Source organism: Pongo pygmaeus, chromosome X (genome assembly GCF_028885625.2).
Source record: "Pongo pygmaeus isolate AG05252 chromosome X, NHGRI_mPonPyg2-v2.0_pri, whole genome shotgun sequence".
Lineage (NCBI taxonomy): Eukaryota > Metazoa > Chordata > Mammalia > Primates > Hominidae > Pongo > Pongo pygmaeus.
The window spans coordinates 158,739,741-158,754,756 of record NC_072396.2 but is presented as its reverse complement, the minus strand read 5'-3'; the positions used below and the strand labels follow the sequence as shown (position 1 = coordinate 158,754,756).

The window sequence follows — 15,016 nt, the reverse complement described above, 5'->3', positions numbered from 1 at the left end:
ACCCCGTCGAACTCTCGCGAGAGCGGTATCTGCGTGTCGGGACGTGCGGAGGCTCTCACTTTCCGTCATGGCGCTGAAGGTAGTGACCGTCGCCGGCAGCGCCGCGAAGGCGGTGCTCAGGCCAGCCCTTCTCTGCCGTCCCTGGGAGGTGAGCAGGGAAAGGGCCACGGGACCGCGGCTGCGGTCGCGGGGAGCGGTGGGGTAGCCGCTCCCGAGGCAGTCTGGAGTCCGATTGGCTAGGGGCCCCACCAGGGGCGGAGAAAGGGCTTCGCGCCGGGGTTGATTGGCCGCCTCCGCTGTCACAGAGGGGATTGGCCGAAGTTGGCCCTGGGCCGGCTCCCCCAGGGGGTCTGCATCGGGTGGCGGAGGGCCCTCCGGACGGGCCGGGAGAGTGGGCCACGGCGGCTGTCACCTCCTTAGTGTCCTTGAAGGAGCCCGTCTGAGGCAGTCACTCACGTATCCCGGCCCGCCTTTCTCAAACCACTTCGGGAATCCGGTTCTGGGACTCAAATTTCTCCACGGTTTCCCCTCTCGTGGACCCCTTTGCCACCTGTCCCGGTGGCAAAGAACCGGACTTTGCCAGTCATCCCCCATCCTCCCGCAGTCTTAGAGCCCCAGATGCCTTCCCCTCGAGGCGCCTGGAATGGGAAGGAGCTACGGTTTCTGAGGCTGCGGGGGGTTTTGCTTTTGCTCTTCTCCGTCTGTGGTCTTGCGTATTCAGGTCCGAGTGTTCTTTCCTTACACTTATTTAAGAGGAGGTTAATTTAGGTCCTAGGAGGGCTGGAAACCATCTGAAGCCGCTGCCAGCCAGCACCTGGCCTTGATGGGTAAGAGGTTTGACCTCTAGGCCATGCTCCCACACTGAGCCACTGCGTGGCCTTAGGCCAGTTTCTCCTCTCTCTGGGTTCCAGTTTCCCCTTTGGAACCCAGAGGGGAGGAGACTTCATGTTCTCAAAGGATCCTGTCAACTCTGACCTTCCAGAACTCCGTGACTTTGCTGCCACTCCCCAGGGACATCTCTACTTGCCATGTTTTCTCCTGAGCTCTGGAGGAGACTGCTTGTGCCTAATGAAATTCTCTTGACGATGCTGACTTCTCCCACCCTGCTGCTGAAAGGACGGCAGTATGTAGTGGCTTTCCAGAGGCTCCGATGGCTCCAGCAACTGGGCTCCTTGTAGGCTCTTGGTGAAGACGTGCGCCTCCTTCCTGACCTCCCCTGTGTGTGCCTGTGTGTGCGTTGGGGTGGGAGTAGGGGACAGTGAACGGTGGGTAGCTGGGCAGTGCCTTGCCCTGAGACTGACTGTTCTGGGTGTCAGAACCCTTACAGAGGAACCCCAGGTCTTGGATCCCACTGATTTGGACACCGTGGGAAAACATGCAGCCACCATTGACGCATTGTCTAACAGAAATATGCCAAAGAGAGAAGCCTCAGCAGGCATAAGATGTGGGGTGTGGATGTTCTTTCTTTCCGTGGAACCACGAAAGGGTGATGGGAGAGTGGGAGGCGTGTGCATGTTGCATCCTGCCTCACACCTGGCTCCTTTGATTGGTGGCTTCACAGGGAAGTCAGGGCACAAGGCAGAGCCTTTGCGACTTCCTGAAGGAAGGTGCCTGCATCTGTACAGTAAGGTCAGGGAAGTCCATCTGGAGCGCTCGTTGGTCTGTTGCCAAAGCCCAAAGGAACACCTGGCACAGGGACCGGGTGGCGGAGAGGTTCAGCTGAGCCCTGGTGGTGATGTTGCCATCTGTGAGGGAGGTCCATGCCCTCAGGAGATTGGCTTGCTGCCACAGCTAAAGCCCAGGAGGAACTACTGCTGGGAGCTGCAGGGGTCCACCCGTGACCTCCCAGGGACACCAGCCTTGAACTCTGACCTGAGGGGCCAGTGGGGTGAAGGGGCAGGCGTGCTGTGTGGCACTAGCTACTGTGAGCAGCTCACATACCTCGTCTCGCCTAATCTTTCCAACAGTCACGGAAAGTAGGTACCTCCGTTCTGTGAATTTCAGATGAGGCCACGAAGCCATCTCGAGAGGAGTGGATGGTGGATTTGGACTGAGGCCTCCCTAGTCTCCAGATCATTCTTCATTTTCTGATGTGCTTGTTCACTCAGGAAATGTTCCTTATGTCCCAGCTCTGGGCCAGGTACTGTGCTGGGTCCTAGGGTGACAGTATTGGACCACACTGACTTGGCCCCTCCTCTCGGGCTCAGGGGTTGAGGAGTGAGCAATGCAGTGATAACCTAGGGAAGGGGGTAGGTAGGGCCTTAGGATCCCAGCTCAGTAGCCTTAGGGCATCAGGGAAAGCTCCCTGGAGGAAGGTCCATCGAAGCCGCCTTCTGCATGCTTATAAGAGCCCCCAAATAAGATGATTTCAGATGTTGATAAGCGCTAGAGAGAAGACAGAAAAGTCCCGACCGTGCCTGTGGTTGCAGATCCAGGTGCCACACAGATCAGCTGAGCTACCCTCGGGGCTCTGGTCCTTGTGGGCACCCTCTCCTAGCCCCTGGCTTGGACTGATGAGTGCCGGCCAGGGACACACAGACAGGGAGAGGTCAGCCTCCCACCTGAGCCTTTCCGGACTTCTAGCAGGAAGGCATATGGCTCTTTGGCCAATGGCTGTGATGCTTCTGCCATTGGCTGGAACACTTTGCTGCTGCCTGGTGGTCAAGTGGCAGGGCATCCCCAAGTGACAGGGAAGACCTTGGCTCTGCCACCATCTCAGGTGTGTTCTAGGTGGGGCTTCTTCCAGGACAGCAGGTCACTTGGAACCTGGCACATTTGGCTCAGGCAGCTTTGGCTCTGAAGCTGTCTGGCATTTCCAGTCAGGGCGTTGGGGACATTCGGCGTCCAGCAGTCCTTTCCGAAGGCCTTCCTAGAGTTGGGTTTCTGTTATCAACCTTCCAGAAATGGCTGGATGTCCGTACACATTTGTTTTCGATTTCTAATGCTGAAGGGCCATTCCCCAGGGGGCCAACAGTGCTTGTCTCAGGGAGGCTGGAGGCTGGGTGCTACCTTCTTATCTCCCTATTCTGCTTTTTCTGTAGCGACCACATGCTGCTTTTGTAGTAAGGAAAAGTGATCGGCGAAGTGATAACGTGACTGTTGTCATGGATCTGTGGTTTGTTGTAATGATTTCCCTGCTGTACCAGGGTTAGTTTGCCAGTTTTTGCATGTTACAAACATCGCTGAGCGGGAATAACTGGCCAAAAAAATAATCAGAAGCAAAAAAGAGGAGGGAGGGCAGGGACACGCCTTTTAAGAAATTTTCCGAAGAGCTGAAGGATGCAGGAGGCTGGAGCGCCTTCTACTGTCCAGGTGCTCCAGCGGGCCAGCCCTGGGGACAGAGGCTTTGGAGCTAATTATCTATTGTGCCCCTGGCAGTGGGCCATGCTGCACAGACAGGGGACCTGCCTGGGCACAGTGTGGACGGTCCATTTTTCCTTCCAACTTGGCTTTCTGGGCTAGACATCAAACCAACCGCTGGCATTTGGTCTCTCTGCCAGGTTCTAGGCGCCCACGAGGTCCCCTCGAGGAGCATCTCTTCAGTAAGTACCTGCCCGTGCCTACGCATGTGTCTGTCTCCATGTGGCCGCAATTGTGCGTGTGTGTGCACAGCCTGTGTCCTGTCCTCTGAGACGCGGTCTCCAAGGGTTACCCACCCCTCTTCTGGGAGTTGTACTAGCCAGCATCCCCCTGGGAAAAGGTCCCACTTTCCTGGTCACGGTCTTGCTCTTGGAACCTTGGCTGATTGTGTCCTCTTCCTTTCTCCTCCTTTCTAGCAACAAACAATTGTGAGTATTCTTCTTCTTTTCTGCCTGTTAGGTTTGGGGGGCTCTTAGTTGCTTTGGGGTTGACTAAATTCCCGGTGGGGGTGGGCTGCTGCTGACCCAGGAGCCCCGGATGAGCAGCCCTGTCTGGGACGGGGCTGCCCCAAGTTGGCACCTTGTGACGGGGCGGCCTATGGGGTCAGCGTCAGTGGGAAGAAGGGAACTGGCTGGAGCCCATGGGGACCGAGCTGGGGGCATGTGGGATCACCCTCTGCCTCCCACAGCCTCCGTCGGCTAAGTATGGCGGGCGGCACACGGTGACCATGATCCCAGGGGATGGCATCGGGCCGGAGCTCATGCTGCATGTCAAGTCCGTCTTCAGGTATGGAGCTCCTGGGTCCCCGCCTTGTCCTCAGCCAGGCGGCCCTGAGGACTTTGTGCCAAGAGGGGCATTGCGCCCAGAAGCACTCGATGAGGCCGTGGCAGGACGACCTGTAAGCCCAGGCCTTGCGTCCCATGGCCTGTGATCCCGCCAGACTGGCCTGGGCTCGGGGAAGGTGGCACCAGTCCTGCCACAGTGTGCATTGTGGAGTTCAAGTGCGTCCCCATCAGTCAGTGAAGGTGGGCCCAGTCCCTTCTCAGTCAGAGCCAGGTCAGGGCAGGTAGCAACAGGAGAGAGGTAGCCTGGGCAGGCTTCCTGGGAGAGGTGCGAGGAGGGCCTGGGCCAGCCTCCCTGACCCTGCTCTGCCTCAGGCACGCATGTGTACCAGTGGACTTTGAAGAGGTGCACGTGAGTTCCAATGCTGATGAAGAGGACATTCGCAATGCCATCATGGCCATCCGCCGGAACCGCGTGGCCCTGAAGGGTGAGCTCCAGGGCCAGGGGCCAGGATGGGGCCATAGGTGTGATTTCTTTCTTGCTTGCTTCTTTCCTTTCTTGCTTGCTTGCTTGCTGTTTTCTTGCTTGCTTTCCTGTTTTCTTGCTTGCTTTCTTGCTTGCTTGCTTTTTGGCTTTCTTGTTTTCTTTCTTGCTTTCTTTCTGAGATGGAGTCTCGCTCTGTCGCCCAGGCTAGAGTGCAGCGGTGCGATCTCGGCTCAGTGCAACCTCTGCCTTCCAGTTTCAAGCGATTCTCCCGCCTCAGCCTCCCGAGTAGCTGAGATTACAGGCGCCCGCCACCACGCCCAGCTGATTTTTGTATTTTTAGTGGAGACTGGGTTTCACCATGTTGGCCAGGCTGGTCTTGAACTCCTGACCTCATGATCTGCCCGCCTCAGCCTCTCAAAGTGTTGGGATTACAGGCGTGAGCCATCATGCCCAGCCCGTGTGATTTCTTTTTCCTCCCTCTGAGCAGACTCTTGGGGGGCCCCACGGCTCTGATTTCAGGGCTTGTCTGGCTAGAGAGGACCCTTGTGTTTGGAGACTGGGTGGACGCCTCCTCGGGCCTGTTTGCGCTATGATGTTGGGATTCGAGTGAGAGCAGCTGTGTGAGCGCCTGTCCAGTGACGGGCTCCCTGATGGGTTCCCTCCCACCCCTACTTCCCTCCTGAGACAGTCCTCTTTGCTGGGGTCAGCTTTGACCTTCAGCATCTTTCTTCACAAACCAAGTATCACAGAGATGCAGTTCTGACCCTCTGCCTGGCTCCTTGGCTGCAGCCAGCCTGGGGGTGGATGGCACAGCCCAGGCAGGGATTCTCAGGGCTTCACTTGAGGTCCTTAAACTGCTTCCATTGCTCATTTTGTACACTCAGCCCATTACCTGCACTGTGTGAGGAGCGTGTGAGCAAAGATGAACCCAGGGGGAGCCCCAGGCCCTGGCAGTCAAGTAGAGGGGCCTTTGTGCCAGCCACAGGGGACCCCCGTGCTCTGAGTGGAGCAGTCTGGGTGGGGTGTCGCTCACCAGCAGGCAGCCTCTGCTTGGCGCCCTCTGACTGCTGTCTCCAGCGGCCACTGGCCTCTGCTTCCCTTCCTCCAGGTGCCCTGGGTCGTAGGGCAGGGTCCGGCCAATCCGTGGCCTTCTCCAGGCAGCCCCTGCCTGCCTCTGAGTGTGGTGCCTTGATGCGGGGGCCTGGCAGTAACACCGCCAAGGCCACCTTGCTAACTCCAGCCTGGCCGGCCAGCCTGTTAGTAAACAGTGGTGACTTTCTGTTGGTCCAGAGCCTGGGCGGGGAACAGCATGGCTGCGTGGCTGGTTGCCAGCCTTTATTCATTTATTCACTTGTTGTTCATTCCGTCGTTCAGTGGTTATTCATGAAGCACCTGCTGCACCAGGTGCCCTTCGAGATCCCTGAGCATGTAGCCTCGCGGGGCTTAGGCTGGAAGTTGTATTCTAGTGTTCCATGAAGCATTTTTGCTCCCCAAGTCTTCTCCTGACCCCGGCAGCCTTCAGCTGCCCTGCTGAGGTGGGGTGGGGATGGGCAGTGACGCTAAGCCTGTGTTGTGTTTTGTAGGCAACATCGAAACCAACCATAACCTGCCACCATCGCACAAATCTCGAAACAACATCCTTCGGTGAGATCCGGGTGTGCGGGCTGGGGGCTTGGTGGGGCTAAGGTGGAGTGAGCCAGCGGAGTCTGGCTCCAGTCAGCCACCTGTCAGGCCTAGCAGCCTCTTTCTCTGTCCCCTCCCAGCACCAGCCTGGACCTCTATGCCAACGTCATCCACTGTAAGAGCCTGCCAGGCGTGGTGACCCGGCACAAGGACATAGACATCCTCATTGTCCGGGAGAACACGGAGGGCGAGTACAGCAGCCTGGAGCATGAGGTGTGCATGGGGGGCCCGAGATGAGCCCCCCTAGGGTCAAGATTAAGGGGAGAGCTTAACGAACCAGGGACAGGTGTACCCTCAGAGGGCAGGGGCTGTGCCCGAGGGGGAAGCCAGAAATAGGCAGATAGGGTTGCTTCCCACAGTGGCCCTGTCGCGCCAGCTCGTTTGGCCAGTGCTGCTCTTCGGTAGCACGTGGGTCTCTTCTCCCCATGCCCTACTCAGAGTGTGGCGGGAGTGGTGGAGAGCCTGAAGATCATCACCAAGGCCAAGTCCCTGCGCATTGCCGAGTATGCCTTCAAGCTGGCGCAGGAGAGTGGGCGCAAGAAAGTGACGGCTGTGCACAAGGCCAACATCATGTATGTCCCCTGACGTCTCTGCGAGCAGTCCAGAAGCAGCTGCAGTGGCCTGCTTGGGCCTGCTCTCAGGGATTTGTGGTCCAAAAGCCCAGCTACCCACCGAGGGGCCACCCCAGGCGAGTGCCCTGTTGCCCTCGAGGCCTTGCCAGAACCCACACTTAGGGGAGGTGGGGTGGGATTCTGTCCATTTTGCTGGTGACGGACAGGTTAGAATTCAGACCCCAGCCTCCTGGGGCCCTCTGCACGCCCCATCCCTCCGGCTGACTGTTGCGATGGCCAAGCTGGTGTCCTATTCCTAACCCCCCACCAGGAAACTGGGCGACGGGCTTTTCCTCCAGTGCTGCAGGGAGGTGGCAGCCCACTACCCTCAGATCACCTTCGAGAACATGATTGTGGACAACACCACCATGCAGGTATTAGCCTGCCCAGTGCTGTCCCCGTGCCCTGAGTGCCCTGGGCTTCTCTCACCCATGCTTCCGAATCTGCTCCTCAGCCAGCCCCCTCCTTGTCCCGCAGCTGGTGTCCCGGCCCCAGCAGTTCGATGTCATGGTGATGCCCAATCTCTATGGCAACATTGTCAACAATGTCTGCGCAGGACTGGTCGGGGGCCCAGGCCTTGTGGCTGGGGCCAACTATGGCCATGTGTATGCGGTGTTTGAAACGGTGAGTGTCGGTGGCAGTGCCGCGGCTTGCCGCCTTTCTCCTGTTCACAGACTTAGTGAGGCACGCTTATCCCATCCGGTTAGCCCGTTCAAAGTGCATGATTTAGTAGTTTTTTGGATATCCAAGGTTGTACTGCCGTCACCACCAGGTCATTCCAGAACATTTTCACCACCCCACGAGGAAAGCCTGTCCCCATAAGCTATCTGTCCCCACACCCTCCCCCAGCTCCTGGCACCCGCTGGTGGGCTTTTGTCCCTGTGGAGTGGCCTCTTCTAGACATGTCACAGGAGCAGAGTCACTGCCCGGCATCCTTCTGCCCTCCACCCACTCTCCTTCGTCTTGCCTCCCCAGGCTACGAGGAACACCGGCAAGAGTATCGCCAATAAGAACATCGCCAACCCCACGGCCACCCTGCTGGCCAGCTGCATGATGCTGGACCACCTCAAGTGAGTGGCTCCCGGTGCCCTGCAAGCCCCTGGCCAGCCCTCCGGGCCCCAGGGACTGAATGCTGGCTGTCTCATCCTCTAGGCTGCACTCCTATGCCACCTCCATCCGTAAGGCTGTCCTGGCATCCATGGACAATGAGAATGTGAGGTTCCCCTTGCACCCTACCCTGCTGCCCCGCCCAGTCTCCCCCTGCAGCCTCCTGTAGCCCGCCTCATGCACTGACCGCAGCCCCCAGGGGAGGATGGTACTGGATCTGGCACCATCTTCTGGCCCTTAGCTGGTGCCACTTCTCTCCTGTGGCAGTCCCAGTCCTGCACGCCACAGGAGACAGTGGGTAGCCCCGGGCTGCCTGCACAGCAGGGGGTGGCAGGGCCTGGCGTGTGCCGAGCCTGCCTGTGTCCTACAGATGCACACTCCGGACATCGGGGGCCAGGGCACAACATCTGAAGCCATCCAGGACATCATCCGCCACATCCGTGTCATCAACGGCCGGGCCGTGGAGGCCTAGGCTGGCCCTAGGACCTTCTTGGTTTGCTCCTTGGATTCCCCTTCCCACTCCAGCGCCCCAGCCAGCCTGGTATGCAGAGCCCAGAATAAAGCACCTTCTCCCTAGACTTGACGTGGGCTTCCATCACTCCAGACACCGATGTTCAGGCCACACTTTATTAAGAAAGGAATACACACACTTTGTCTGAGAGCCCTCACGGGGGTCTCAGGCAGAACACGCTCTGAGAGCCGGTCCTGGCTCCAGCGTCTCTCTGCCCTGTGGTTGTGGAGAACTGGCGCCCAGCAGGGTGGTGGGAGCTGTCCCGCTTTTCGCTCAAGGCACGGAGAGCTGGAGGTGGAGCCGTAGCCGGGCCTAGGGGTTGAGCCAGGGGTGCTGGAGGCAGTCAGCGGCACTGGCCCGCTTTTCGGGGATGTACTCCATCATGGGCAGCAGGAAGGCGCTGAATTGCGTGGCCTGCTCTAGGGGCCACTCGTACTTTTCCATGAGTACCTCGTACAGGCCCCAGTGCTTGAGATTGTGGATGTGCCGCAGCTCTCCTGTGGGCAGGCCAGCGGCCGTCAGGCTCCGTCCCTGTCTCTAGGCCTGCCTTCTGCTTAGGCCCTGGCTTCTGGGACCCAGTGTTCCCTCCGTTGCAGAATCCAAGGTCCCCGTCCCACCCTCCCTGCAGCCACATGCCCGAGCCTGCCTGGGCCCTCACCTCTCCGGTTGAAGAACTCCCGGGAATAGCGGCCTGAGAGGGCGAAGGCTGGGGGAATGTCCCCCAGAAGCTCCACTATGTGAGCGATGTGGTCTGTGGGCAGAAAGAGGAGGTTGGGGGCAGGCAGGCCGGGAGGCTGGGAGGCTGAGCCCAGAGCCCTCATCCCTTACCCTCATCACGACTGTAGTCTTCTCCAGAATGCGGCTCGAACAGGTAGTCACCAGTGGCCAGCTCGAAGGCCTGGAAGGGGGAGGAGGTGAGGCTGCTGGCTGGCGGGCTGGTGGCCCTGGGCACAGGGCAGCCCGGGCGGGCGTACCATACAGGCTGTGCTCCAGATGTCTGCCGGGGGGCCATATTCGGCGCCAATCAGCACTTCGACAGCCCGGTACTGCCGAGTCTGGATGTCCTCCGTGAAGTGCTTGTGCTGGAAGCAAGGGGAGCCCTGGGGACGGGCCGGGGCCAAGGCTGTCCCGCCCCCATGGACTCCTACCCCACCCGATCCGCCTACCCGAGGAGCTCGGTGGGGTTTGCTGTGAGCCTCGGGGTCCCCAGATCTTCCAAGAGGGACAGGCCCAGTGATCTGAGGCTGAGGCTGATCCCTTCCTAGTGGCCCCTGCCCTTGGCCGTGGCCCCAGTGCTGTTGACTGGGCAGGACCGATGCCCACCCAGCCGACAGTTCATGTGCACTGCAGACTGGGGCAGGGCTCCCCAAGAGTGGCCCTGTGCCTCCACCCTTGGACCAGGGCCCCCCACTCCGCTCTCCCAGGCTTGCTCATACCACCCAGCAGGCGTTGCCCAGGTCTGCGATCTTGATCTTGATCTTATCTGCATTTTGGGGCTCCAGGGGGTTCACCAGGAGGTTCGAGGCACCGAATGGTGCTGGGGAAGGCAGAGCAGGGAGACTGAAGTGGTCCGACTCCTGCCAGCCCTGCCTGCCCACCACTTGCCACCCAACTTACTGCTAGGCGACAGGAGGCCCCCGGTCTCTCGCTGATTGGACGAGCCGGAGAGGATGGAGCAGGAGGCAGGAGAGAACAGGGAGCCGGAGAAGCCTGAGGTCTGTGAGCCGGGGCTGAGGCTACGGCCGCCCCCCGGGGCGGGGGAGGAAGAGGCTGGGGAGGGACCTGCTCTGGCGCCCCCGGGGTGGCAGCCTGAAGAGGAGGTGGAGCCGCTGCCCCCGTCTAGTCTCAAGCCGGAGTCTGGGGAGACGGGATGGGATGGAGGCAGCTGCTGAGCAGATGCCCTGCAGCCTTTGCTGCGCTCCACGGCCCATCACCCCCTGTGGCCCCTCACCCTCAGCCTGGGCGGCGGCCTCCATGGCCTCCAGCCTCTGCAGGTCCCGCAGCCGCTCCTCCAGCAGCCGCTTCTGCTGTTTCCGTTTGCGCCTCATCTTCTTCCTCTTGTTTTTGGACAGCTTACCGGTCTGCTGTCAGAGCCAGGGTCACCCCAGGGTTCCTGTCACCCGCCCCAGTCAGCATGAAGTGGAGGTTTCCCTGCATAGCCGCCAGGGAAGAGGCCTCTCCGGACCCCAGGGCTCCCATGGACACCAGAATGTGGCGCCAGCGCCCCTTGGCACCAGCTACTCGCTACTCCCTGCCTCCCCGCCTGTGGCCTCACTCCCCACAGCTCCATTAGGAGTGGGAGGACCTGGCCGGCCCGCCTCAGGGTGCTCTCTGTCCCCTCTCAGCCCAAGCTAAGGCAGGCGGAAGTGGCCATTCGGGGAAGACAGCGTCCTTTCACCAAGAGCAGTTTGGGGCACTTGACCCACCCCGGGAATCACCGTCAGCCCAGCCACCCAGCCTTTCGGGATTACCACCGTGGGAGTGTGTGAAGGTGGGGGGTGGAGCCACTGTGGCTCCAGAGATGGCCTCCAGTTGGCTCGGATGGGAGAGAGGGGCCCCCCAACTTACCAAGACCTCCTGGGGGGCAGTGCTGACTGGGAGTGCAGGTGGGGAGCAGGGGGACAGGGAGGAACAGAGACTCAGGCAGGGATTCAGGCCCAGAGGCCCTGACCCAGCCCCATGTGGGCCCTTGGTACCTATAGAGCGGGAGGGGGGCAGCGCCCCTGCCTGTTGCCACTCCGTGGCCTCGGCGGCCAGGCGCCTGATGTAGGCGTCCCCCACACACAGCAAGATGTTTTCGGGCTTAATGTCCGTGTGGATGATCTTGCACTTGGTGTGGAGGTAGTCCAGGCCGTGCAGCACCTGTGGAGAGTCGCACCTGACCTCCACCAACTCCCGCCCAGGCCAGGCTGGGCAGCCCAGTGGGTGGCACTCACCTGCCTCACGATGCTCTTCACGCAGGGCACGGGCAGGCCCTGGTAGTTGGACTTGATGATCCATTTGAGGAGCTGGTGGCCCAGCACCTCCAGCACCATGCACACATCTGGGCTGGGAGTGAAGGGCGGCCAGTGGATGCCAGCTGTGGCACAGGCCCGACCCACCCTCAGCTAGGGGAGCAGCAAGGCTTGGGCCGTGCGGAGGTGGGGAGGCAGGGCCTCCCCTGGGCAGTCCTGGTCACCATTATGCTGGTGTCATCATCGATAGTGTCCCTGTCACTCTCAACAGGTATGCCAGTTGGGATGGTGCATTTTGTGGTCATTTTGTGGTCATCCTAGAGGTGGCGCTGGAGGGGCAGGCACAGAGGCCTCTCGGGCCAGCCCACTCCCATGCCAGTTATGCCATAGGGCCTCTTGGCATTCCCCCAAAGGGAAGGCAGTGCCACAAAGACAGCACCTGCCGTTTGGGGATAATAGCAACGTCCATGGACAATCAACGCTAGCTTGTTACTGCCTCCACATAAACACAATTACCCGGGGGTGGGGTCATGCCAGAGGCTCCCGTTACTGGGAGGGATGCAAGCCCATTGTGCGGATCTGCAGACAGGCTCTAGCAGTGAGGGCCCCCCGTTTGCCGGCCCTTGGCTGCCACACTGCTTTGCTCTTCCTGCAAAGGATACGGACTCCATTGACTCCTGAGATCCTGAAGTCATCAATGAGCTGGACAATGGTCTCTCTTTTGGGGTCACTGGGGTCGCTGTCCCGGACCTGGAGTAAAAGCCAAGGGGCCACAGATGGTTCCACCCTGCCCTGAAGCCCACAGCTCCCTTCAGCGTACCCTTTTCCTGCTCCAGCTGGGCCCTGCTGGAAGAAAGGCCGCCAACCCCTCCTGTCCCTCGCCTGTTCCTCCAGATCCTCCCCCTTGGGCACAGCCAGCTGGAGGCTGCCCCTCGGGGAGCCCCGCCCTGCCCCACAGAGCCCCGGCAGGCCTTGCACCCGCATTGCCAGGCCCCAGGCAGCTCCAGGGGAGCTGGGAGTGGGGTAGGGAGGTGCCTCACACATTTCAGGAGCTTGATCTCATCCACAGCTGTCTCCGTGTAATGCCCTGCACTCTTCACCACTTTCAGGGCCACAAAGCGCTTGCGCCTGCAATACCGAGACCCTTGTAGGCTGCGGCCCTGGCAGGACCCACGGCGGGGATCAGGGTGGCCCCAACCAAGCCCAGGGACAGGATCCCAGCCAGTGCTGGGCCCAGGAGGCGAAGGAGGCACTCACTGGATGTCCCAGCAGAGCCAGACGGTGGAGAAGTGGCCCCAGCCCAGTTTGCGCACCACGTGGTACCGCCCATTGAACAGGTCGCCGATCTTCACAGGGTAGTAGCCGCCTGCCCAGGGGAGATGATAGATCGCGGTGGAGGGGGTTCTCACTCTCCTGGGCCCCCGAACACCTTGGCCCCATTGACCATCTGGCCCATGTGGGCCCAGGGCTGCCCTGGGTCCCTGCAGTGGCCGTCAGGCCGCATGCTCCCAAGGCCAAGTCTCACCCTTGCAGTAGTCCTTGGGGTCTTCCTGTTCCTCGTCGTCGGAGCCCAGAAGGCCCTGCAGCATCTGAGGCACTGGTGTGGCCAGGGCTAGTTCGGAGCCCGAGGACTCGGGCCCGCAGGAGGCCTGTGAGCTGTGGGTGGGGTGGGTGGGCAGTGAGCATGAGAGACGCCAGGGGCTCCGGGTGCCCAAGCCGAGCCCTACCTGCTGCTGCTGCTGCCGCTGCCGCCGCTGTCCCCACCCCCGCCCGTGCTGGCGCTCATCCCGGCCACGCAGCCCGCAGCTCCGGTGCCCCGGGTGGCTGCTCCTGTGGGGCCCGGCCTCGGCCTGCGAATTTATAGCCTCGGCCGGCCGCTGATCTCACCCGCCTTTATAAATAGCCTCCCAGCTGCTCGGCTGTGGGCAAGGTATGCGGTGCGGGGAGGGGGCGGCGCAACGACGGCCCCAGAGAGCCTGGTCCCGAGGCAGAGTCCCCCGTCCTGCTCCAGGCCCACCCTGGAGGCAGAGGGGGCTACTGCTTGGGGACCAGGGGCAACTGGGCCCCCAGGCTGAGCCTCCACACCCCAGCCGAGGGGGAGGTCCACGCGGGGGTGAAGCAACCCCTACCCCAGGTCGGGCTCCTGTTCTCTGGTGCGGACTGTGGGAATGTGCTCCACTTGGCAACCTGGTCCTTAGGCCAAGCCCCCACCACCTGTGCCCCTGTGGGCATCCTCCAGGAGGTGCCCGTCTCATTCCTATGGGAACCCCATCCCCGGCTGCTCCCAGCCACTTCCGGCTTCTTCTATGTTTCATTAGCCCCTAGAACAAGTGGGAGCCCAGTGCCCTCTGAATGTGGTGTCACTGGGGACCCCTCATTTCCCCTACCAGAGGCAACAGGCCTGCTGAGGGGAGGCCTGGGAGCTTGCCAGCCCAGAACCTGCTCCTGAGACGCTGCCTGGCACTCTGGCTCCCAGTGCCTGCTCTTCCTCTCCACCACTTGCAAGGTGCCTGCCGTGGGCTGCTCCATAGCCAGACATGGGGGAGGCAGCAGGAAGCTGCTCGCTGCTGGGGACAAGCAAGCCCATAGCCACTTCCCCATGAGTGTGGTGGTGACTGAGGGGCCTGTGACCTAGGGGCTGCATTATGAGAGACCAGGAGAAATTGGGTCCCCAGAAGCATCCAGGGCAGCACAGGGCACAGTGGGGCAAGGCCTGCGGCCAAGACGCATTCCAGCCCTTCACGTGCTGGCGACGGCTGCCGCATGGTTTGGGGGCGAGGACTAGAGGCCTGGTGTCTGTAGGCTTAATGTGGAGCTTGGGTGATATGGGGTTGGGAGGTGGTCACTGAGCTTCTGCTCAGCAAAAGATCACTCTGGCCACTTCAAGGGCGAGGGAATGGAGAGGCGAGGGTGGAGCTGGGAGGCCAGCTGGGGCCTGACAGAGGAGTCCCAATGAAAGGGAGGGGGCTCGGCAGAGAGGGTGTTTGTCCCAAGATATTGGTGCAGTGTCCCTGTACCAGGGTCCGTGAACTGGTAGGGGTGGGCCAGGCATTGGTGGAGGGGCCAGCGACGCCAGGGAGTGGGAGGGAAAGTGAAGCCCGGGTACCTGATGGCCTCTCTTTGTCCGTGGGTAGCAGGTCATAGGCATAGGGCTGAGGGACTGTCAGTCAGGAGAGCACTGAGTCAGCTCCTGCAGGGAAAAGCAGGGCTGGGGATTGGGCCCTTTGTCAGAAGACATTTCTGGCCGGGCGCGGTGGCTCATGCCTGTGATCCCAGCACTTTGGGAGGCTGAGGCGGGCAAATCACCTGAGGTCAGGAGTTTTGAGACCAGCCTGTCCGACATGGGGAAACTGTGTCTTTACTAAAAATACCAAAATTAGTCAGGTATGGTGGCACACGCCTGTAGTTCCAGCTACTCGGGAGACTGAGGCAGGAGAATTGCTTGAACCTGGGAAACAGAGGTTGCAGTGAGCCGAGATTGCGCCACTGCACTCCAGCCTGGGAGAGAAAGTGAGACTCCG

The 15,016-nt window shown here is 60.7% G+C and overlaps 2 protein-coding genes and 1 long non-coding RNA gene across 4 annotated transcripts; 1 reads left to right on the top strand and 2 right to left on the bottom strand.

Annotated features, from left to right (window-relative positions):
- The first annotated feature begins 15 nt into the window (after positions 1-15).
- Positions 16-8,606, top strand: IDH3G (isocitrate dehydrogenase (NAD(+)) 3 non-catalytic subunit gamma). 2 transcript variants are annotated; one of them, XM_054471272.2, is made up of 13 exons: positions 16-148; positions 3,501-3,542; positions 3,777-3,788; positions 4,049-4,146; positions 4,518-4,630; positions 6,213-6,273; positions 6,393-6,525; positions 6,751-6,884; positions 7,195-7,297; positions 7,401-7,547; positions 7,899-7,993; positions 8,076-8,136; positions 8,401-8,606. In XM_054471272.2, the coding sequence occupies exons 1-13, from the start codon at positions 68-70 to the stop codon at positions 8,500-8,502; spliced, it is 1,182 nt and encodes a 393-aa protein (XP_054327247.1). In that variant the 5' UTR covers positions 16-67; the 3' UTR covers positions 8,503-8,606. The 2 variants fall into 2 exon arrangements, with proteins under 2 accessions (XP_054327247.1, XP_054327248.1); XM_054471273.2 differs by lacking the exon at positions 3,777-3,788.
- A 37-nt stretch (positions 8,607-8,643) lies between these two features.
- SRPK3 (SRSF protein kinase 3) lies at positions 8,644-13,348 on the bottom strand. Its single transcript, XM_054471271.2, has 15 exons — positions 13,223-13,348; positions 13,021-13,151; positions 12,753-12,861; positions 12,536-12,623; positions 12,158-12,245; positions 11,478-11,584; positions 11,238-11,403; positions 11,110-11,135; positions 10,493-10,625; positions 10,159-10,398; positions 9,978-10,078; positions 9,516-9,623; positions 9,370-9,439; positions 9,200-9,292; positions 8,644-9,038 (listed from the first exon to the last, which is right to left on the bottom strand). The coding sequence occupies exons 1-15, from the start codon at positions 13,279-13,281 to the stop codon at positions 8,854-8,856; spliced, it is 1,704 nt and encodes a 567-aa protein (XP_054327246.1). The 5' UTR covers positions 13,282-13,348; the 3' UTR covers positions 8,644-8,853.
- A 656-nt stretch (positions 13,349-14,004) lies between these two features.
- On the bottom strand, positions 14,005-14,950 carry LOC134739047 (uncharacterized). The gene is made up of 2 exons (XR_010125461.1): positions 14,602-14,950; positions 14,005-14,062 (listed from the first exon to the last, which is right to left on the bottom strand). It is a non-coding gene; the product is annotated as an uncharacterized LOC134739047 (long non-coding RNA).
- Positions 14,951-15,016: the final 66 nt, after the last annotated feature.